The sequence below is a fragment of the Rattus norvegicus genome, chromosome 5 (assembly GCF_036323735.1).
Source record: "Rattus norvegicus strain BN/NHsdMcwi chromosome 5, GRCr8, whole genome shotgun sequence".
NCBI lineage: Eukaryota > Metazoa > Chordata > Mammalia > Rodentia > Muridae > Rattus > Rattus norvegicus.
Window position 1 is genome coordinate 141,067,078 of NC_086023.1, and position 23,374 is coordinate 141,090,451.

At 43.0% G+C, this 23,374-nt stretch overlaps 1 protein-coding gene across 31 annotated transcripts in view; it reads right to left on the reverse strand.

Moving 5' to 3' along the window:
- The window catches only part of Macf1 (microtubule-actin crosslinking factor 1), a 325,299-nt gene that overhangs the window by 158,249 nt on the left and 143,676 nt on the right, over positions 1-23,374 (reverse strand). For 12 of the 31 annotated variants that reach the window (NM_001135758.3, XM_063288002.1, XM_063288000.1 and 9 more), the window contains 2 exons: positions 21,104-21,181; positions 17,088-17,180 (listed from right to left, as the gene is read on the reverse strand). In NM_001135758.3, coding sequence (NP_001129230.2) covers positions 17,088-17,180; positions 21,104-21,181 — 171 coding nt within the window. Of the gene's footprint in view, positions 1-7,932; positions 16,885-17,087; positions 17,181-21,103; positions 21,182-23,266; positions 23,363-23,374 lie in introns of those variants that run through there. The other 19 variants (XM_063287999.1, XM_039110337.2, XM_039110338.2 and 16 more) reach the window with 5 other exon arrangements.

Genomic DNA, 23,374 nt, shown 5'->3' on the forward strand with positions numbered 1-23,374 from the left:
CTGCAGACTATTAATGCTGCCAAGATGTCTGAAGGCAGACTGCAAGAACAGAAGAGTACCAAGAGCCTTAACGGAGCCTTGAAAAGGGAACCAGGAAGCCACATGTGTACCTGGGTAAAACGGAAGGGCAGCAAGCTGGAGGGTGCAGAGCTCTGCCCGGCAGATACGTTTACACCGAGAAAGCTTCGGCTACTGCACTTCGATAATGCTTCATGATGAAATGAGTTTACAAATCCTTTCAGCACTCACAACCTCTCTGCTCTGACTCATGCTCACCTGACAACTTTTAGATTATTTATGTCCCATACAAAGCATAAATGTAAACGGTCCCTGCAGCTACTCAACAATTTGACAGTTCAAATTCATTTTGTAAATTAGTTTGGATCCATCAATATCTTACAAATATAAACCATGTGACTATGACATAAAATGCAATCAGTTTCAAGTATACTGCCTTGATGGGGAGCCCTATGAAGCTGCAGAGTGAGGACTCAATAATGGTAGACTGCGCCCCAAAGTCACCATCCTCCGGGCTCAGGATAAACAGTCACTCCCTGCTCTCAACTCTATTCCTGTCCCTTAACATTTCTCCATGCCTGTCCTAATGGCTAGAACCACTAGACACTGGCACACACCCATCGCTTCCACTTCTGTTGCTTCATGTACCTATTAAAAAGGATCAGGAAATAAAATTGGTGAAATGTAACAGGCAAAGAATTAGCAAAAGAAAATCTGAGCATTTGAATTCTTTATCAAAAATTAAATTAATTTAATTATTTACCCAATATAGCCACATCTCTCTCGCTAATGACATCTCCTACCTGACAATTGAAGCTACTTTAAAAAATTATTTGTTATATGTATTTAAGTTTTGCCCTCATGTATTGTATGAAACATGAGTGCTGAGCCTGAAAGGGGCATTGGAACCCTTGAAACTAAACTTGGGTCCACTAAAGGCTCTTAACTACTTAGGCAATTTCTCCAGACCCTGCATTAAAACTACTTTGGTGAACAACTTTACTTCAGATTTTCAACACAGCCTTAATGAGACAAGGAAATGTTTGGCTTCCTCAGGAAAACAAAAAACAAAAAACAAAAACAAAAACAAAAAAAACATGCTTGGATTACAACGGATTCTAGACTATAAACTGATTGTGATAAATATGGTTACCATCACAAGCATCTCAGTAATTTGGTCCATCTCTTCTGGGATGCTCTCATGTGGCATGTGTACGGTCTGCTATGGTCTGAGCAAGCAAATGTAGAGATCCAACTCCCATTTTAGGGACTTTCCTCACTATGTGAGTAGTAAGAGGACAGCCTCAATGCCGTGCCAGAGACTACACGTGTCTCCTCCCATCATATACTACCCAGGGCTCAGTTAATTCCTTCTCTGAGGCATACTCACAAGCATAATGTTTCCTAATAATCTCATAAGCATTATGAGATATTTTAACCGTACACCAGGTAGAACAGGAAAGAAAAGAAGTCATATGTTATTTGCAATTCTGTTATCAGTTCCCAAGAAAACAGTACGTTTTAAAAGCTCAAAATAAAAGCACAGTTTCAGGTCTTGGGTTTAAGCAATTCAGTTAGGGAAACAATTTACAGAGAAAGCAATGTTGAGACAGAAGTAAGACCAGCAATGCTAACAGAACACTCAGACACACTTGGAATGCTTTAGTAAGCAGAAGGCAGCTAAGTGGAGTAAGAGAGAGAGAGAGAGAGAGAGAGAGAGAGAGAGAGAGAGAGAGAGAGAGAGAGAGAGAGAGAGAGAGAACGAACACTAAATGAGGCATTTGTCCTCAAGAATTTCACGAAGACACAGCATATCTCAATACACTAATGCTATCCCAATTCCTTTCCCAAATGATGACATAAGTGGAAATCTGACGGGGGCAGAGAAACAAAAAAGCGGTGTGCCGGGGAGAGTGGCTCAGCTGTAAAGTGTAACAACACAGGCACCCCAGTATCTGAGGAAGAGCCGTGGAAGTGGAGGTAGTTCCTGGCCAGCAAGAGTGGGTACCTGGGAAGCTACAAGTTCGGCTAGAAACTACAGAGAGGGTGCAGTGCAATAAGGAACGTGTTCCGCATTGTAACCTCCGCCAGCTGCACACACTCATGTACCTCCATATCCATCCTTACCCCTTCCGTAAAGCAATAATGAACTTAAACTGTGCATGTAATTGACTTAGGATTTTTATGATTATATTAAAAATGCTATCCAAATGTCATCTTTGCTATCAAATCTTTTTTTTAAATTAGTAAAGCTACTTCATGAACAATTTTATTATTTATTTATTTATTCATTCATTTTGCACCTCGATCGTAGCCCCTCTCCCTTCCTTCTTCCCAGTTCCACTCTCCCATCCTTCTTTCCCCATTCCCCCCTCCTTCTCCTCAGAGAATAGGAGTCCTATCCCCTGACTGAGTACCAACCCCCCCAGCACATCAGGTCTCATCAGGACTAAGTGCATTCTGAATTACAACTCCTCTCCCACTGAGGCCAGACAGGGCATCCCTGCTAGTGGAAAGGGCTCAAAAGGCAGGCCCCAAGACCACAGTCAGGGAAACCCCTTACTCCAATTGTTAGGAGACCCACAGGAGGACCAAGCTGCACATCTACTACTTATATGGAGCGGGTCTTGGTCCAGTCCACACATGCTCTTTGGTTGGCATGGGTCCACTGGGCCCAGGTTAGTTGGCTCTGGGTGTCTTTTATGGTGTCCTTGGCCCCTCCAGCTCCCTCAATCCTTCCCCTCAACTCTTGCACAAAACTGTTAGGCTATGAGTCTCTCATGAGTAACTTTTTAGAAATATCACCTACATCTCAAGAAATGAAATAATTAGATAGTCTGAGCAAATAGGTAGTTGATTATGGTGCCCTTAAATTCCCAGCTGACCTCAAACCATAGGCAGCAGGCATCACCCCTGAAAACTTTCATTCAAGAGGCAAATGAGAGTCAGTGCATAGCTCATTAGAGATTTCCAGCCAGGGAATCTGATCTACTCGCCAATGTGTATCTAGGGAGTAAAGAGAAAGGCATTTATACCAGCATGAGAAATCAAGAGTTCTAATTCAGAATCCTGTAAGGGAGGTAAACAGAATGAAAGACCAAGGTCATAGGGTGTAGGCATTTTTATTCCAGGTCACAGTACCAATTTATATTTGCCCCAGAGACCAAATCCTCCCGCAATGGGCATTTTCAAGGTTTTTCTGCCATGAATAGTATAAAATGGCATCTTGTTCTCGCCAGCAGTGAGATTCTTCTCGTGTGTGTGTGGCATCTGTAGGACTTGTGTATATGTATGTGTGCACATGCATGTGAGTGCTTGTTCCTGAGAGTTTCCTGTTTCTAAGAGAATTGTCCTTTTCATGTTATTTGTAAAGTTTTTTTAGATGATATTAATTGCTACCATGTATTGTACTTCTCTTTCAACTTATTTAACGCTTACAGTAGTCCTACCAAGTACATGCTATTGTTATCCACAATATACACATTTACAAGGTATACCAGTATACTGCAAGTTGCACAGCTGGGATTCAAATCCAGCTGATCCATTCCACTCATAACCATGTCAGCTATACATATCTAGATTATAGCCCCTTTTCATGTATATATGTATTAGATAATTTTATCACTACTGTTATAGTTCATTTTCCTTAATCTACCATTTGAAATGTAAAATTTCAAAAATACACCAAGAGCTAACAGTAAAAGCTGTTATGTACCTAGCACCTGGTTTCACTACCATCAACTCATCAACCTTGCTTCATCCACACACCTACTTTACTTCACTCCTCCCCTATTACTATATATTAAAAAAAAACCCACAAATATTTTTTCATAAACATATCCGTAACTGTCTCTAAACTGTTTTAACATAGTTGCACCAAGTTGCATAGTTGACCTAAAATAGTAACTCAATAGTAATGGTTTTAACTACATACATTTTCTGTTTGATCTGTTTTTCTGAAATGAGATCCTACATAGCCCTGGCTGGAATGGAATTCACAAAGTAGCTGAGAAGTTCTGTGGCTCCTGCCATTACCCCCCAAGTGTTGGATAGGTCAGACCCAATGTGCCCAGCTTCTAATTAAGTACATATTTAAGAAGAAACAAAGTCTTTTCTAAAAATCAAGGTCCTAATCAAAATTATCTTCTAAATTTTTCCAGTAATATCATGTTAAGTTTTGCTTTTTTCTTACAATATACAAAAACCAATGTAAGTAAAAAACAATTCCCTATAATCAAAGCAGAGGAATGAGGATAACGATAAAGTGAAAAGGCTAATTAGGCTCAAACGCCAGTGTAGCAGCTGCCCTCATTCTGGCCCCCAGCCTTATATAACTACTCTCCTGAAACTGGGGGAGCTTCAGGGGCTCCAAGGTGTGAGGAAGGACATTGGTATGAAGTTCACTTCCTCACTAACTTATGGGTAGGGGATCCGTGGTAAGAGCCAAAATGGGAAGACGAAAGGTTTTCAACAATTTTCCTTGTTTAAATGAAATCAAATATTCTAGATATTGATGACAGAAAGGGGCAGATTACTGAGAGAAGGAAGGGGCCAAAAAGTCCTTTGTCTGACATCAAAGCACACTGCTATTAGCCTGTTCCATTGAGCTTTAAATCCAAGTCTACTTAGCACTCTGAAAACCATGCCTGTCAGCTGCCCTCTATCATCCTCCTCCTCCATCAACTATTTCTTGACAAAGAAAATTTTAGCTGTGCCACTGGCCAAGAAATCAGGCCACAGTTACCTTCCATTATCTAAAGCATGCACCTAGTAGGGACAGGCATCAGCTACCATGTCTGAGAAGCAGCAAATTCACTCAGGTAAGGCTGTGTCACCAAAGCCACAGGAGCATACCCTGAGCCAATCAGCAGGAGACAGACCAAGTTTTGCTAAGACAGATGCCACGCTAACTCACATTATTCTCCAAGATACTCTAACACATTAAAAACAAAACACAGTAAAAGCAAAGGATCCAGAGTCAGGAAGTGTGGAGCCAGCCACAGCAGCTCCTCACGCTCCCACTCTCTACATAGGGAGCTCATTCAAAGCAGATGCTTGCTGGGAGTCCCACTCCACATCTACAAATGCCTGTGGGATCAGAACATGCTGCTCTGTCCCTTCCTGGCTGCTGCTGTGACTAGTTGGCAAGAAAGGGACAAGCTCCCTGAAGACACATAGCACACAGAGACTATGAAGGTTTCAGGCCCTGTGACTTTAAGGATTTTCATTCTGAAGAAATTTCACATTTAATCTAAGAAGTTATTTCTTAGGAAATATAAGTTGGTCCATAGACCTATTATGAACACAGAGCCTCAGAAGCATGTCAGATGTCTACATGGAGACATTAGTTTGTACATTTAGTTTGTACATTTGGGGCTGGAAAGATGGCTCAGTGGTTAAGAACACTGATTGCTATTCCAGAGGTTCTGAGTTCAATTCCCAGCAACCACATGATGGCTCACAAACATCTGTAATGGAATCTGATGCCCTCTTCTAGTGTGTGTCTGAAGACAGCTACAGTGTACTCATATAAATATAAATATAAATAAATAGTTTGTTACATTTGGCTCTTCCAACTGAACCTGGCCTAGAGGCAGAAGTAATGGATGGCTGCTCAGAAGATATCACATACCCACTTGGCTCAGAGACCGAGCAGCAAAAGAATCATCCTACTACTAGTAATACCAAGCTCCAGATTTTAAGATTTCTCAGAGAATTGCAAAGAACCTTACCTCCCAGAAGACACAGTCCACAGAAAAGTGCCATTACTTTGAATGCTCAGTATCTAGGAGGATGGATACGCACCACAAGTTCCAAAGCGAAACTTCATCATTTCTGAAAAGTCTTACGCTTAGTTTATGCATGGTGCCTCACACCTTTAATTCTAGCACTGGGGAGGCAGAGGCAGGTAGATCTCTATGAGCGAGAAGCCAGTCTGGTCTACAAAGCAAGTTCCAAGACAGCCAGGGATACACAGAGAAAAACCATCTCAAAATACCGACAATAGGGGAGAAAAGGTCTCACTTTGATTGTGACCCTCTTATAAGAATCTTAGATAATGACTCCACAATATCAACTTTAATGGTATTGGTTTAAACTATAAACCACCCAACACTTGACTTTACCCCAACTATTCAACATCTACCCCATTAAAAAATAAGTGAATAAAAGTTGCTTTTGACATTCTCTTACCCAATAAAACCCAAATATTGGCACCTGCAGCTCCCCTGCCTTCTTTCCTGCCACAAAGTATACTCTTACTCCAAGCCAGGAACACCTCCAAGTTTATTCATTTATGTTTTTAAGTTAGCTTATTATTGTGTGTGGGACACACGTCACAGAGCTTGTGTGGAGTCCGAATACAACTCTGTAGATTCAGTCGCCTTCTACCTTCCCATCAGCTCTGGGAGTCAGACTCAGATCAGTAAGCAGCAAGTACCCACTAAGCCATCTTGCCAGTCCTTTTGTTTTTATTTTTCCCCATAAGACGAGCTCTCATGTATCTTAGACTAGCCTTTAACCTACAACTCACTGTGTAGTAGAGAAGAACCTTGAACTTCTGAACCTTCCATACCCATGTCATGAATGCTGTGATTACAGGCATGTACCATCAAGCCCAGTAGTGAGGGCTAAACTAGAGCTTTGTGTATGCTAGGCAGGCATTCTCATGGCTGAGCTCACATACAGCCCAAGAGATACTTTCGATGGCCACTTTTAGCACATTATTGGGTGTCTCCAAATTGTAGTAACAGATGGTACTGAAATGGACTTATCAGAGAGCAAATTTATCACCAAAGAAGAAATTGCAAACAAGGGTCACCTTAAATTTTAAGTTTATCCTTAGCCTCATTGCGTTGGTGTCAAAGGGGTTGCCTTTATATATCGGGGCAGCTTTGTAATTAGTATCATTTGTCCACACCTTAGCCAAAAACCAACCACAAACAAAAATCCAAATGTTTTGCATCTCTAAAGTTTGTATTTTGTATGCAGCAGAGGACAATGTGCCAATAAAAGTTCCACATAGCATGCTACCCAGAATCTCCCTATGACCCTACTTTGGTGTCCAGATTTCTGAATTCTCCGTTTTGAACCCTAGTAATATTCACAGCAGTTACTGTTGCCTGACAGGCATGTTAAACCCCCAAACAAGTTCAATCACAAAATAAACTTTGTAGGTTTGAACTTTGAAACTGCCCCATCCCATCCACTCACTCCCTCTCTCTCCTCCTCTCTTCCTCTCCCCGTCGCCCCCTCCTCTATATCCCCTGATCTCCTTTAATCTGAGCATTAGAAGGCAAAGGAGAAGAGCCCTCTGCTTCCATACAAACACTCGTGAGTGCTCTCATTAGATGCACAGGGAAGTGGTTGCATCAGCTTAGCTAAGAACACCACTCTCCAGAGAAAGAAGAGCAAGCACCCTGAGGACAACTGCCACGCTCCCCAAGCCTTCAAGATCCCTCATACCCACATGTTAATGTTAGAAACTAAGCTAGGCTTCCCTTTACCCTTTGTGCTACATCACAACTCCTTGAAGGGGGCAAACAAACCAGCAGCCCTGACCACTCAGGAATAAGTATATATGAGGCCTCCCCAGCACTGCGCCTTGAAAGATAATCCTACCAGATAGGTTCAGCAATTATGCTACATGGATGCTTAACACCTGAGATTTCCCCAGAGCCAACAAGACTTGGTTTTAAACATCAAGAGACAGACTTGAAATAGATTATGCTTGCCAACTCCTAGCAATCATTAACTCACACTACCCGTATAGGGGTAAGTTTGAAATACTCCAAGATCCTTGCTGCTTACCACACTCCACTTCAATATGCCTGAGAGGCAGAAATCCAACAGACAGTTTGATTACCCCAAATATACCACCCACCTCCTCCAGACCCCTCGATCAGTATGGCTTGCCTCCAAAGACAGGGTACCATCCTCTTCTGAGAAGGGCGTGGAGGTCTTTTCGGGTTCTGTATATTCAGGCCGGACCCCATGTAGGCGCAGCCCATCGCTGCCATAGCCAGAGGAGGATGGCAAAATGCTCATAGTGATGCCACTGAAAGATAAATCACTCTGAGAAGCAGGCATTATGAGACCCTTGCAGGACACTAGATCCACGTGGGAAGGCTCTGTGTGAATAGAGTCTCCTGACTGTTTTGGTATTGATGAAGCAACAGAACACTTAGCAATCCAAGAACCTGTGGGAGGGGCACTTGGAATACTCTTGGCTCTTCCCCCCACAGTCCAGCCCTCTGGCGGTTGGTCTTGATCTCCCCTGTCAGAGGGGTAATCTGTCCCAGGCAAAGTGCTGCTCCGAAATCGGAGCAGAGTGCCTCCCTGCTCCACTGCAGTCTCTCCCTGCAAAGGCAGCAGCACAGCCCTGCTGCTGCAGGATGCTGTCCTCGGAAATTCCACCAGTTGGCTCACAGACTTCTCACAGTTCCTTTCTGCCAGGTTATCAAGCAGGTGAGCAATGACTGTCATACCCTCTTCCAGGGAATCCCAGGCCCCTCCAACAACTGATGACTCATTCTCCAACAAAAGGTGAGCAGTTTGGATCTCTGCTTGGAATCTCTCCTTTACCTGCACAATCATCCCTTGATCAACCACCCCTGAGTTGGGAGCGAGATGCAGCAAAATGTCTGATGGGGGGTGCTTTGCCCCTCCCACTCCGTGCTCCTTTGGGAGGCTCGCTGCTAACTTCCTTGGGGCTTCAGTCTCTTCAATGACTCCAGTGCCTTCCAAAGCTTCCTTCCTGTGAGATGCTTCTGGAGTAAGGGCTTTCTTCCCTCTCCACTTCCTTTTGAACCGAACCCTCTTCTTAGGAGATATGGGAGCCTTCTCAGGAACAGCTATGGACTCTTTCGGCTCCTTAACACAGCCCAGTGAATTTCCCATTTCTTTCCTCTCTCAATCTCAGAAAATAAAGCAGTTAAATCAGTCCTCAGATTCCAGAGAAATTCCAATGTCGGCTTCATCGGAATTGATGCACATTCAAAAAAAAAAAATAAAAAAAAAAACAAAAAAAACATGCACTGTGCCGGCAATCCCTCCAATCCTTTCTCCCTCCCTCCCCGCCTCTCTCTGTCTCTTCCAGCCGCTCGATTCAGACAGCCATCTTACAGGCTCAGAGCTGCAACAAGACAAATTTCAAAGCATCTCACTGCAGTTCAGAAATCACTTGACCTAAAAGCAGACAGAAACCGGATTGGCTGCTGCTTCCTCTCTCCAAATATGAGGTAATTGGAGCACTGCCCTCAGTAACACAAACAGAACGCAAAAAGGAGCTAGAAACCAGGGAGGAGGAGGGGAGAACGTAAGAGTAAATGGAAAGGGGAGGGGAAAGGAAGAGAGGTACGGTGGAGAGAAGAGGAGGAGAACAATATCAAGGAGCGGGTGGGGGAGCAAACCAGCTCAGCTCGTACTAACTAGCGAGGGAAGGGGAAGGGCCAGGTAGACAAGACCAGAGAAGCCGCAATTATGGCTCCCAACCTACGAAATGAAATATGTTTTAATCACTGCTCCAAGATGCCCAAAGGAACATAGCAAGCAAGATAGACAAAATCAAATTTTAACCTAAGATACTAGAGCCCACTCCTTCCATTAAGCAAAGGAATAGGGGCATGAACAATCAATCTAGCCTCCTGTGGCCACCTCCAAAGAAAAGCATCTACTAATTCCGATGGCCAGTAAACAGACTGACGAAAAATCTGGGCATTTGTTTTGAGTACAGTATGTTAAGCTTCACGGACAGGTGATCACTTGACAATACAATATAAAAGTCAGTTACAGCAGGATTTGATAGAATGTTCAGTGCTACCTTTGCCATAGTTAGCATATTTTGAGCATTTGCTATGTAACAAGTACTATGTGAAGATATATATTTTTTTTCCTCTAGTTAACATTCTCACAGCAGCCATGTACGGCCCAATTTTTAAGTAAAGAAAACTCAGATTTAAGAAAGCTGATTAACTTGTCCAAGTTTAAATAACTGGGGGGCGGGGGACACAATCCATTTAGACTTCATTTTAACCAGGCAAAAGGGTTGATGTGTGTAATCTCAGCTTCTGAGAGGCTAAGAAGAAAGAATTTCAAAGGACCAGCCTGGGTTACTGAGTGAAACCTGTCTCGAAAATACTCATAGAATAAAAGAGAGACTTTCATTTCGGCCCCACTAAGTACTAGAGGGGGGAATCTGCTCTGAGCTGCCGTAAGACAAGAAGGTACCCCACAATTCTAAACTGGCAACCAGACTGCAGCCAAGCAACAAAGGAATAGCGCTTGCTGCTGACTGGGGCATAGGGCAGCTGTGGGGCTGAAAACCCAGGGGATTTTCACTCACACTGATACAGCGATGACATCTAAATTATATTTTAAGTGAGACTCATAGACCACACCCCATTGCTGTCAGCAGGATTCCTCCACCGAATGTTTCCAGCACACTGCCTAACAAATAAGAAATACTACAATCTAAGGCTCTCTGGAATGGAAGAGAAGAGGTTCTTCTCTATGTAGCAGTTTATCCTTTCATGTTCCTGCCATGCCAGGAATCAAATAGAGGGCCTTGTACATGCCAGAGGTATGTGCACCACCACTAAACCACGCACGCACACACACACACACACACACACACACACACACACACACACACACACACACACACACACAGTATATATGTGTATGCACATGAATGTAATGGGATTTTGCTATGTTGTCCTGGCTATCTCTGAACCTCTGGGCTCAAGGAATTCTCTGTCACGCCAGCTCTATGTAAACTCAAAAAAAAAAAAAAAATATTGTACACCAGCACAGCCCTATCCACCTTTCCTGAAGACCCAAACCCAGTGTTCCCAGAAGGAGGGCTACTAGAAACTCTAAAGGCCCAGCCCCTGTGTAGCCGCACGTAGACAGACCGCCCCATCTATCCACAGCTACTGCAGGTGCTCTCCCCCAAGTCTGTTGCTAAAGCAACAGCAAAACTACAGCACCGTTTCATGGACATCACAAAACACAGCAAGCATGGGAAACTCAGATGTGGTTCACCAGCAAAAAATCATGACATTACAACCAAGTTGTTTATGCGGCCACCAAACCTTCACACATCCAATGAAGAAAACAGAAATAAATGAACTCTTAAGCTTCATGCAGCAAGGTACAAGTTTGACTTTCATTAATAAGCTAAAAAAAATCCCCAAAGCAGATCAACCAGGGGCAAAAGAGATAGCTACGATTACTGCTGTGAGGTTTCTCTAGGAAGCTTATAGAATAAGCATATTCATTTCTCTGAGTCTATTCTTTTCTAAATGTCTATATGTCAGTTGCATCATTTTCTTCTTCCAAAAGAAAAACTGGTCAGGCCAGGAACAGAAATTTTAGTAGGTTGGAACTAGGTTCAAATTGCTAAGTGGCTTAACTAATTTACTAAGTGATTCAGATTTCTTCCCTATAAGATATGGACACCACCACCCCCGTAACGGGGTTGAAAGACAAGGCTAATGATATAATGTCCATAAAGCACTTGGCTCAGGGCCTGATCTATAGTAAATCTCTTTTGTTCCCAGTTAAGTCCGCAACTAGACATTACAAGCCATCCCTAGCTCCCACAGGGATCCCAGTACACCACCTTCTTCTTGACTGTACTCTAAGGAAAGTAGATAAACTCCAAGATTATCTTCTTAGACGGGGATGCCTCCACTATTTTACTGAGTTAACTGACCACAGGACTAACCTGTGCATGGACCTTTACCTGGTGTAGCCTATGAACATATGATTATGCCTTCTCAAAAAGCAAACTTTTGGGATCTACTTATAAAAGTATTTTCTTCTGGCTTTTTATAGTTAACCATTTATTACCCACAGTTCTCCTCAAAAGAAAACCAGAGTTAAAGTGCACAGTCACTCATTTGCTCTGTGAACATGAATGGCATTTTACCACACACCAAGCACTAAGCAGCCATGAAGGAGGAGGAAGAAAAGGAGGAGGAGGAGGGGGTGGGGAGGAAGAGGAAGAAGAGGAGGAGGATCACAAGTTCACAAGAGACTGGCTCTGGGAAGAAGGTGGGGACCCATAAACTAAAAGCCCCCAACTTGAGCCAAACCTAGAGAAAAGTCATTCTGCAATTGCTATAAAGACATGTGCCCCAAAGAGACCAGTTGGTTACTATGTTTCAGTTTCTTCATTATGGCAATTAATAATAATAATAATAATAATAATAAGAAGAAGAAGAAGAAGAAGAAGAAGAAGAAGAAGAAGAAGAAGTAGTCATAGCCCATCTGTCTGTTCTATCTACGTTTACAGCTTTCGAATAACCAGATTCATAGGATAATGAATAGTCATTGACTGCTTACTTTATGATGAGCAAAGACAGCGAAGGCAACAAAGCCCTTGCCTTTGCTAAGTTTACTCCTAGAGCAGGGATCAAGCACAAACAAACAAGCAAGCAAGCGTCAATATCCAAATAATGCTACTACCTAACAAGTATCCTAAGTCATAATGGAGTTTCCAGAGCCATTTGTAGACAAACTTTGGGCAAGAGAAAGGAAGCAAGGCCGGTGGGATGGTGATTCACAGATGCGCTGGGTCAGCTATCTGCCTAAATTCAATCCCTGCAACCCCTCCCAAGCAAAAGCGGAAGGATAGAAGCAGCTCTGTAAAGCTGTCCTCACTTCCGCACTCAGCCTGGAACTCCAGGCCAGGTGTCTAACTCCAAACCTCTTTCTTCGGTGGCAAGATCGTGGTCCACTGCAACAACAGTACTTTATTCATACAAGTGAAGGCAACAAAGTCCTTACGTTTAATTAAGTAAGTGTGACACAGCTGTGAAGTATACCACTCATAGTACACTCTATACGTGTCAAGATGAACAAGCCAAGCCACTCTTCACCATCACTGACAAACCCCACAAAACTTAGGGCTGAGTATTTTGCTTAGTAGTAGAGCATAGGCCTTACATGAACAAGGCTATAGTGGACACATTAGAAATATACAGTTATGGGTTTGGGGATTTAGCTCAGTGGTAGAGCGCTTGCCTAGCAAACGCAAGGCCCTGGGTTCGGTCCCCAGCTCTGAAAAAGAAAAAGAAAAAAAATATACAGTTATGATCCCATATCTGCTGTAAATGCACAAAAGCACATAAGGAACAATATGTGCCAACTGCAGAAGGGCATTTACTTTAGGGCAGAAAGAGCAAGAAATCAGCATATCTGAAATGTTTTGTTCTCCTTAAAGAAAAAGGAGGAGGCTGGAGAGATGGCTCAGTGGTTAAGAGCACTGACTGCTCTTCCCGAGGGTCTCAGTTCAAATCCCAGCAACCACATGGTGGCTCACAACCATCTGTAATGGGATCCGATGCCCTCTTCTGGTGTGTCTGAAGACAGCTACAGTGCACTCATATACATAAAAATGAATATTTTAAAAAATTAATTCAAATACAAAACAAAAACAAAAAGAGGAAAAATGCCTCCAAAGAATAAAGAGCAAAATATTAACTTCTGTGTCATTGTAAAGTGACTATACACATAAGAACTGTATATGCCTGTGAGTCCTTGAAATTTTCATAATTAAAAACATGTTAAAATAAAAGAACTCCAACCACTTAACACTCATTTTAGAAACAGTAGTCTCTTTATACAGACATTGGCGTTACCAGCCTCATCAGTACTATCAAATGTTAATCTGGGGCCTCCCTCTATTTCAACAAAATACTTCTTGAGAGTAAAACCACCATCTATCATCTACATGTACACAAACATCAGTGTGCTACTTCATCAACATCAATTGCAAAGACTGACGAGAGCGACTGTTCTGCTGATCTCCTAACATCCAGCAGCTTACTTTGTGTATTCCTATGATGCAGCTACAGAGTTACATATAGTAACAATGTATCACAATGTATATATACATGCCTGACCTTGCTGAGAACATCCAATAAGAATACAGACAAGAAAATGACTCGTCAAAGCTCAGGCCAGACAGAACCTTAGTACCTCGTAGCAAACACAAAGTTCACCCTAGCCAAGAAGCTACTGCAACTACACCTGCTGGAGAGGGGACATCAGCTTCTGGGCGTACGCACCAGCCACACTCCAGGGCAGGTTCCACGCTCAGGAGCAGCGGCCAGCACACTCGGAATCCATGTTTGTTATGTGTATGTGAGGTTTTGTTTTGTCTTTTCATTTGTTTTGTTTGTTCTTTCCACTGAGAGAGAAGAACATGAAGTTTCATGGAGAGGGAAGTGAAAGGAATCTGGAAGGAGTCAGGGGAGGAAAAATAATACAGTTAAAATATATTGTATAAAAAAAGCTTTTTTAAAAGAGAGATGAAAGCGTTGTCTCTACCAAGTGAGGCAGCTCAGCGGCTAAGGTGAGCTTTGCCAGGCCAGATGATCTGGAGCCCTCAGGAGAAACCACATCATTATTTATCATAGTTCCACGCCAAGTGGGGGGAGCCCAAATGCCCATCTGCTTATGAAGAGTTTGCCCTCTGACAAAGTACTGAATAGCAGTAAAGCTGGCATATGCTATAGCACAGTTGAGGTGAAACATCAGGTCACATCAAAGAAGCCTAGTGTTGAGGCACATGCTTGCAGTTGTACTGATGATTTTATGTATGTGTGTTACATACAGCATATAACGTGTGTGTGTGTGCAGCCCGGCATAGTGGTGCACTCCTTTAATCCTAGCACTCAGAAGTAAAAAGCAGGGAGACCTCTGTGAGATCAAGACCAGCCTGGTCTGCATAGAGAATTCCAGGACTCTGTCTCAGCAGAAAGGGAAAGAGGGGAGTGAGAGAAGAGAGGAGGGATAGAGAGAGAGGGGAGGGGACAAGGGGAGAGAAGGAGGGGGCGTGGGAGTGAGAATGTTCTAAAGCTGATGTCATTAGACCTCAAGTTTAGATCCCCAAGTGAAGCTGGCAGTTTCCAGGCAACAACACAGGAATATAGGACATTGCTAGAAGAGCCCCAAGGGATGCTCTCTGCATCTTAGTAAACTTTGAGATAAATGTCCTGAATTCTTCAACAAATTGTACAGGGGAAAATCAGATTTGATACAATATATATGTATACCTATTTTGGATTCTAAGCCAAATGAAACTTATTTTTAACAAGAGAGAGCACTGGGCACATCATAACATTGATCAGACATGTGATGGTTTCATGAACTATTAAAATTTACACTATGAACTCATTGTGGCTTTCTTTTTTTTTTTTTTTGGAGCTGGGGACCGAACCCAGGGCCTTGTGCTTCCTAGGTAAGCGCTCTACCACTGAGCTAAATCCCCAGCCCCTCATTGTGGCTTTCTTAAATAAAAGGATACACACCGAAATATTTACAGACCAAATTATACAAGGTCTGAGCTGAGGTTTGAGGAGTAAATTATGCTATAAATGAAATTATAATTATTATGAATTAATTCTTTTACTAGATGTTGGATATGTGGTAATTCTTTACTATATTTTCCCCTTCCATAAACATGTGCATTTTTCATAACAAAAAATTTGTTTGTAAAGCTTAAAAGATGGCTGAGCTGTTGAGAGGGCTGACTGTGCTTGTAGAGTCAGGTTCGATTCCCAGCACCCACACCTCGGCTCACAACCATCTGTAACTGGTCCCAGGGAATCAATCCAACACCGTCTTCTGGGCAGGCATGCATATGTTGACAAAACACCCATATACATAAAATAAATACAATTGTAAAATTAAAGAAAGTATGTTTGTAGTCTCAGGGTATGGCCCCTCCTGCCTGCATGCCAAGCAACCTGCCAGACAGCCACACTCTCGGCACAGAAATGGGGGGTAGCGGAGAGCTTCCTAGTGGGGCTGCTCAGGAAAGTAACCACTCCATTATAACTGTCCCCTCTGTTGCCAATCTTCAACTGAGAGGCATGAATTTTATTCTCTAGCTTCTAAGCTTCCTAAATCTTTAAAGGAGATTTAGTTGCTGTCAAGCTAAACGGAGACAGCAGGTCTTACCTCACGCCTGCGAGTACACTATTGGGTGGTAACAGTGAGAATACTTTATGTCAAAACAGAACAGCAGCAACCTCCCCATGCTCTTAAACCATCTCTGTTCACTAGGTTCTCAGGAGGTAACTATAGTCCTGTATAAAGGCTCAACAAAAACTTTGCTCTGAAGGGTACAGTCACTTAGTTCAGGTTCCCAGCTATTCCTATACTCAAACCTTGCCTGAAGAATACTGTAGTTGTCCAAAAATACGTGCTAATTCCACACATTCCAAACCTTACTCATGCTGCAGAATGCCAGCGTTGGCTCTAAACCAAAGTTCTAAGAAACAAGCCTGTGAACACTGAGAATTTTCTCAGGGTCTTTGGATTCCAAGATACCTGCTGTTCTTCCTTCAACCAGAAGGGGGTGCAATCTCTCCAACTAGGATGTCACACAGGCCTCACCCCTGTGCTTTTTCACACCAGCTGAAGGATGCTCCCCTCCATCACCCTTCAAGTAGCATTGAGAAAGTAGCCTGAGAAACAAACTAACTTAAAAAGAACATTCTTCTTATTAGAGAGTTGTTATTTTCTAACAGCAGCCCAGACTTTAAAAGAATTTGTGCCAGTTAAGAAAAAAACAGTACCAGGAAGGCCTCAAGAGCATGCAAACATTTCAGGACACCACAGGCTCCGAAAGCTGCTCCAGGCTGTGCTCCTGGCACACATACAAACAGCAACTGAGGGACCATGATTACTGGCAGTGCTTAAAGGCCAGATGAGAAGATCGGGGTAGACTCGTCATGCCTCCTAATGGTTCAAACCTAGCATCTCTCTAGCTCTCATGAGCCCAGGTTTGACTTCACTAAAGAAAGCAGACTTCTAATTCCAGACTTCCAGGGACAAGACCAAACCACAAAAAAGAAACTCTCCCTCCATTTTCATAATGCAATGGGGATTTAGGATACAATACTTTATCTCCCGACACACCTTACTTTTCCTTTCCAACTCAGACCCATTGTTGATAGCTGCCAAACACAGAGATATAACACAGTTCTGCCTGGAGAAGGCAGCGCAGGCTGACAGGCCATGTGCACACCGAGCGACAAGAACCCCAGAAGTACCTGGAAGTGCAAGATGATGGTCCAGATGAGGCCCAGGGTGAGCTTGGGATTGCCGTCCGTGATGTCATCATTGCGGATGTTCACTAGCTTCACCTGCGAGGAGAGGCAAGGCAGTCTCAGAGCCCCAGAGGTCTCTCTTCTGGAGTGACTTTACTTATTTTCACTACTAAAGTATAGCTCAATTAATTTTTGACTTAAGAATCTATGAATTCTAATACTTTTGCAGTACCATGTAAAACAACTCCCATTATTCCAAAACAGGCCCTGTGATGCCTACTTTCAAAGAGTTGAGCCTGCCTCACTCTGAGGTCCTGACAATACCAGCTCATTTCACTTTTTCTAGAACGTCCTATAAATGGCATGTGACCTTTGATCCTAGACTGCTTTTCCTCCTCGACTGAGCATAAAGTTCTTGAGACTCCCATCCGAGCTGCTATATGAATGGCTGGTTCCTTTTCATTGCCAAGGAACACTACTGAACAGACACCCTGCCCTGAGCTTGTCCACTCATCCACTGAAGGGTTTAGGGAGTACTTCCAGTTTGGGGCATTTCTGAGTAAAGTCCCAACAGTTTTGTTCAGATTGTTATATGGACATATGTTTTCACTTCTCTAGGATAAATTCCTAGTATGTGTGTATATATGATATCCATATATATCTACAAACTGCCAATTCAGGGTAGATGAACTGTTTTGTCTTTCACCAGCAAAGCCACCTTGTGAGCACACGGCATTGCAAGCTGCTTCATTAGTCAGAATCCTGACTTGTTCTAATCTTTGGGGGGTTAAAAGAGATGTCCCTACTCCATTGCCGCTCCCTGCTCTCTCCCCTTTCTCTGTCAAAGATCTCCTCTTGATATAACAACCTTCTCAGCTTTATTCCTAAGGCCCATTACAAGACCACAGTGTAAAATCCCATTCCCAAAACACAATGTGCACAGATCCATAGATGCCCCCTCCTCTTCAATGCCTAGCTGTCCTATTTTGTAAGAAACTGAGAGGTTTTGTTCTGCTGGTTCTTTGAGACAGGGGTCTCTCTGTGTAGCTCTGGGTGTCCTGGTCAATATGCAGACCAGGCTGGCCTTGAACCTAGATCCTGCCTCCGCCTTTCAGGTGTTGGAATACTGGGATTAAAGGTGTGTGTTATTTGTTCCTTCGTTCGTTCATTCATTCATTCTGAGTGTTTCGCCTACATCTTGTATGTCCAGTGTCCATGGAGACCAGAAGAGGGCATCACATCCTCTAGAAACTATGGATAGTTATAAGGTAGCATGTGGGTGCTCGAAACAGAACATGGGTCCTCTGAAAGAGCAACGAGTACTCTTAACCACTGAGCCATCTCTCAGGTCTAAAACATAGGATTCTTATTTAAGATGTAGGCTTTTAAAACTGAGTGTATGCTGAGCAAGCCACTCATTTAATTCAACCCATTGGTCTTCTCTGTTATTCTCGCCACAGTTTCTGTTACTTGTAGCAAGTGGAAGGGAAGGTTTATGTTCTATCTCTTCCATTGGACTATCTATAAAGGACCCCTGCGAGCTGCACTCAGAGGTTACACTAAAAATGAGCTGGGAAAGTTCTTTCCTTCTCTGTATCTAGGTTTCAATCCCTGGGGGTGATGTAGAGGTGGGAGAACCTGCCCTTCCAGGCTGGGAATTCTGATTCCCTAGTCACCAGTCACTCACTGACCTGGAGCTGCCATGAGGGCAGTACCAGTTGGAGTTCATATTCCACAGTCCTACCCCTTTCCTGAGATGCCACCTGCCTTGAGCAGTTACCTCCTAATAATATCCTCAATGGCCTTAGCACCTGACCCCTTAACTTTATGTTCCTACCATATTGTCTGCCATCCTTACAATCCTAGCCCTCACATCGTGACACAAGTGTCAACCTATTTGTAGTTCGCTTGACTTCTCAGTTCTGAAGATCCTTTGGTAACCTGCACAACTATAGCTTGGGCCTCCCTATTCTAATAATCCTTGCCCTTCTGAGTCTGACGTGGTTAACCTTAGCTTCTACTATAGTAATCAATCCTATTCTCTGTCCCTATTTGCACTTCTAGCTAATCAATTCTTACTTTAGCTTGTCTGGCTAGACCCCTTTCAGGTTTTCCTAATACAGACATACAGACATTCTCATAAATATCCCAACAGCCTCCATTTCTCTTACCATTCATTATTAAATTATTTAAACAAATATATCTTTGTCAATAATAGACCACTTGATATGATGAGTTCTGAAGCTAAAAATGTTAGGAACATGTTCCCATCCTTAAGGAACCTGCAGTACATTGGGGCTAATGGGGAATTAGCAATATAGTAACAAATGTTACATTCAAACTTTATTGTGGAAGCACTAAGGATATTTTCCAAAGTTAATTAGACTAAAAAATATGCATACCATATAATGTCATATTGACTCTTACTGTTACTGGGCAATCCTAGCAACACCAAATTTTTTCCTCATAGTTCACACTGGAGAAGTGGGCCCTCCGATCACCTCATCCACCTACTTCCCTACCACAAGTCAGCAACATCTTCACCCCTCTTTCTGTTCTTCTCCCTGTATCTCAGAACAGGAGACAAGTCTTTTTGGCTAGGCTTAGTGGTACATGCTTTTATCCTCAGCCATCCGAAAGGCAGAGGCAGGGAGATCCATGAACTCAAGGTAGGCCCTGCCTACCTAGAGAGTTCCCAGGCTACACAGTAAGACCCTCTCTAAATTAATAAGCCACACCAGTCGCATGGTTGGTTCTTATCCCTAGGTCCCTGACTGGTTCCACTGATTAGGAAGCCCTGAGAGGATAGAGGGAATAGAGATCACCACTGACAGAAGGACACTAACCTACATGGCAAGAAACTGGAGTTCGAGCCCTAGCTCTGCTCTAACCGCTGTGATCTGGGCCAGGTCACTTCAGATAGCCAGCTCTAATTCTCTTTTGTTCAGATCACTGGAAATGCTGGATTCTTGGGCTCTATGGAGTCTTCTAAAATGAATATTTTAGGACTCTTCTAGCTCTTTGTTTTACTTGGATGGTTTGTGTCTGTTTGTTTTCAGTCCTTGCTTATTTTGTCTTGTCTTGTTTTGAGGTAGGGTCTTGTTATGTAGCCTAGCCTGGGCTCAACCTCATGACTCTCCTATCTCAGCCTCCTAACTGCTGTATCATAGAGAAGGACCACTGCACATAGCTCTGAGACTCTTGATCCTCCTGATAAGTTTCAGTCTTTTTCCTTTTATTGGCTTCTCCTCCTTTGCCTGAAAACCTCTTGCTGTCTTCCTTATATAGGAAGAGAACAATGTTTTTTGATATACTCAAACACATTTTTACGCTATGAAAACCATTCTCTTGACCAAACTTGGTAGTGCACTTCTATAATCCCAGTACTTAGAAGGCCAAGGCAGAAACATCTAGAGTTTGAGACCAGACTGAACTATAAAGCTAGATCTTGCCTCAAAATAATAGAGTTGGGTGTAGTGACATACATACACCTTTAGTCTCAGCACTCTGGAGGCACAGGCAAACATATATGTAAATTTGAAGCTAGCCTGGTCTACATAATAAGTTTCAGGCCAGCTTGAGCTACCTAGTGAGACCCTCTTTTAAAAAGAAGAATGAATGAATGAATGAATGAATGAATGAATGAATGAATACATAACTAGTCATTCCCTTAAGTCACTACTGAGGAGTTAGCTAAATAAGAGTTCTTGCCTTGTAAGCAGATGGCCTTGGGTTTAATCCCCAGAAGCATGAAAGTAATCGCAGCATGAGTGAGACATTTCTCTCAGATGTGACATGTCTGAGAAACTATACCAGACTTCCCTTGTCTCATTTTATTATAATGTGGCTTCCCCCCCCCCATATTCTTCACAGGTTTCTTATACATTTTATGCCCTGCCCCAAACCCCAGGGTCTATCTTTTAGTTTAATCTTTGTTCATGAATACTGATTCTCTCAAAAAAGTACAAGTTCTATGTAAGGACGAAGAGTCAGAACCAGAATCCATCAGATGTTCTTACCTGCCGCTGCTTTAGGAAGTCCAGGGCAATCTGCACATTCTGCAGCCTGTGAAAACGCATCCTGCCCTTTTCTCTGGGCTGCAAGGAAGAGAAGCGATGTTAATTTTAGCTATTGTCTTTGACTTCAAGGACTAAAGAGCACACAAGAACTGCTCTTGGCTGAAGCCAGGCATGGGAGCATTAAACAAAGCACCTTGAAGAGCAGGGCCTGGGCATGCCCAGCAGGCTCTCGGCAGCTGACAGTGCCCGCACACCACTCTACATCACACAAAACCACAAGCTTATCTGAGCTCTAGTGCTGCATCAGAATCACCTCTGCACAGGCTCTTCTGTGTGTGGCCAAGGTTGATCTGGGGTGTGAGGTTAACAGGAATACAGAGTATAGCTCTATGACTCTTAGAACAACGATTATCTACACTGCAGAGGAAAGGTAAAAAGTCTAAGTGCATAATTAGTAATGGGTGGAACCAACCTTAGCACAAACCTGAGAAGGTTTACTCTAGGAAGGCAATGTTTAAACACAGAGAATGGAGTTGCGGGTGCTCAAGAAAAACAAAAAAGTTCCAAAATGGATGACAGAATCTAGGAAGTAACCCATTGCTCAAGGAGGTGAGTGTCACTTTAGGAAAGCTGCTGATCCCCAAATGAAATTCTCAGAGTAATAAAATCATAATGGTGAATCACAGGGCTGGAGGTGGCTCAGTGGTTAAGAGCACTGACTGCTCTTCCAGAGGACCTGAGTTCAATTCCCATCAACCACATGGTGGCTCACAACCATCTGTAATGGGATCTGATGCCCTCTTCTGGTGTGGCTGAAGACAGCGACAGTGTACTCATACACAATAAATTAATAAATCTTAAAAAAAAAAAATCATGAACAAAACTCTTCCTGCTACTTAACCCTTGGGTCACACTACAAAGCAAAGCAAAGGCTCCTCCATCTGGTCCCTGTCACTGTCACCCTGCCCAAGGCTCAGCCCTGCCTAGGGGAGGGGTTGAAGGATGTCTGCCCTGCGCATGCTATAACAACAGCCATCTGCTCTGGCACCTCCCACAGTGCTGCTTCACTGTTCGAAAGCTGGCACTGAAGGCTCACCCTCATTAGATTACACCCAACTCATTTGTAGATATTAAATTGGCACTGCTAATTAAAGGTCGAACAAATATAAGGTACTTCTGTAGTGGGATCTGCAATAAAGAAATCTTATAACAGACAAAAAGTAGCCTAAGACATGGAGAGGAATGAGAGTGTCCCTCTGAGTACACTCCAGCATTTCTAAACAACATTCTCCAAATGGGAGAATTTACAGAGATACCAAGGCCTCTCTGTGTAAAAAGATAATTTCTTTTGTGAGCTGTAGGGATTTTTTTTTTCAGCAAGAACCATTTCTCAATTATTACAGATCAATGGAGAATATAGTTTAGAGAAAGACAGTCTAAATGAAATTGTAAGACAATGAGGAAGGGAGATGAGGAGATAACTTTAAGAGGGCACAGGTTGGGGTATTATCCCATTTCTGGAGAAAGATTATGGGTTCTAATTTAGGACCAATCAGCAGAAAAGGTTCCTCTTACAAACATTAATCTCTACTCCTAATGTACCCTCCACCAAAAGTAAACAGCCCAAGAACATGCAAATTAAATCTCTTCCCTAGAGTTACTAGTGAGATTACTGACCGAGGTCAGAGTATCTCATGCAGTGAGTTTGCAAACAACACTCAGTTTTGAAAACAATTGACACACATGCTTGGTGAGAACCCAGAGGCTAGAAGTGGAGAGAGAATACTGTTAGTCTATATTGTGGAGTTGTGAGCAATTAATTTTCATGCTGTCAGCTAAACTTTCCACAGTTCGGCAGTCAGATTCAGACAACACAACAAGGCCAGCAGAAAGCCACAGGTCTCCAGGTCGCAAAAGGACTTAATACTCCCATGTACTATGATTGTTTTGGTGCCAACCATTCTCAGATAAGCAAAATAATTGCTGCTCCGGGATCATCTAAGAGCAGCCATGGACAATTTTAACCACTTTCTTTGGGACCCATATTCCCTGGTGGAAAGAGAAGGCAACTGGTGACCAAGCTACTTGGAGACCTTGAGAAGTCTGGCCTCTCTGATGGCCCTGAAGTGCCAGCTGGGATGCTGGCACCCCCAAAAGACCTACTACATCATCATCATCTTCCTCTTCCTGATCCTCGCTGTTTGTATGGCGCCAGGAGGGCATGCTCACGAGACGAAGGGTCTTCAGCCCTGCTGGCTCCTTTGGCCATCA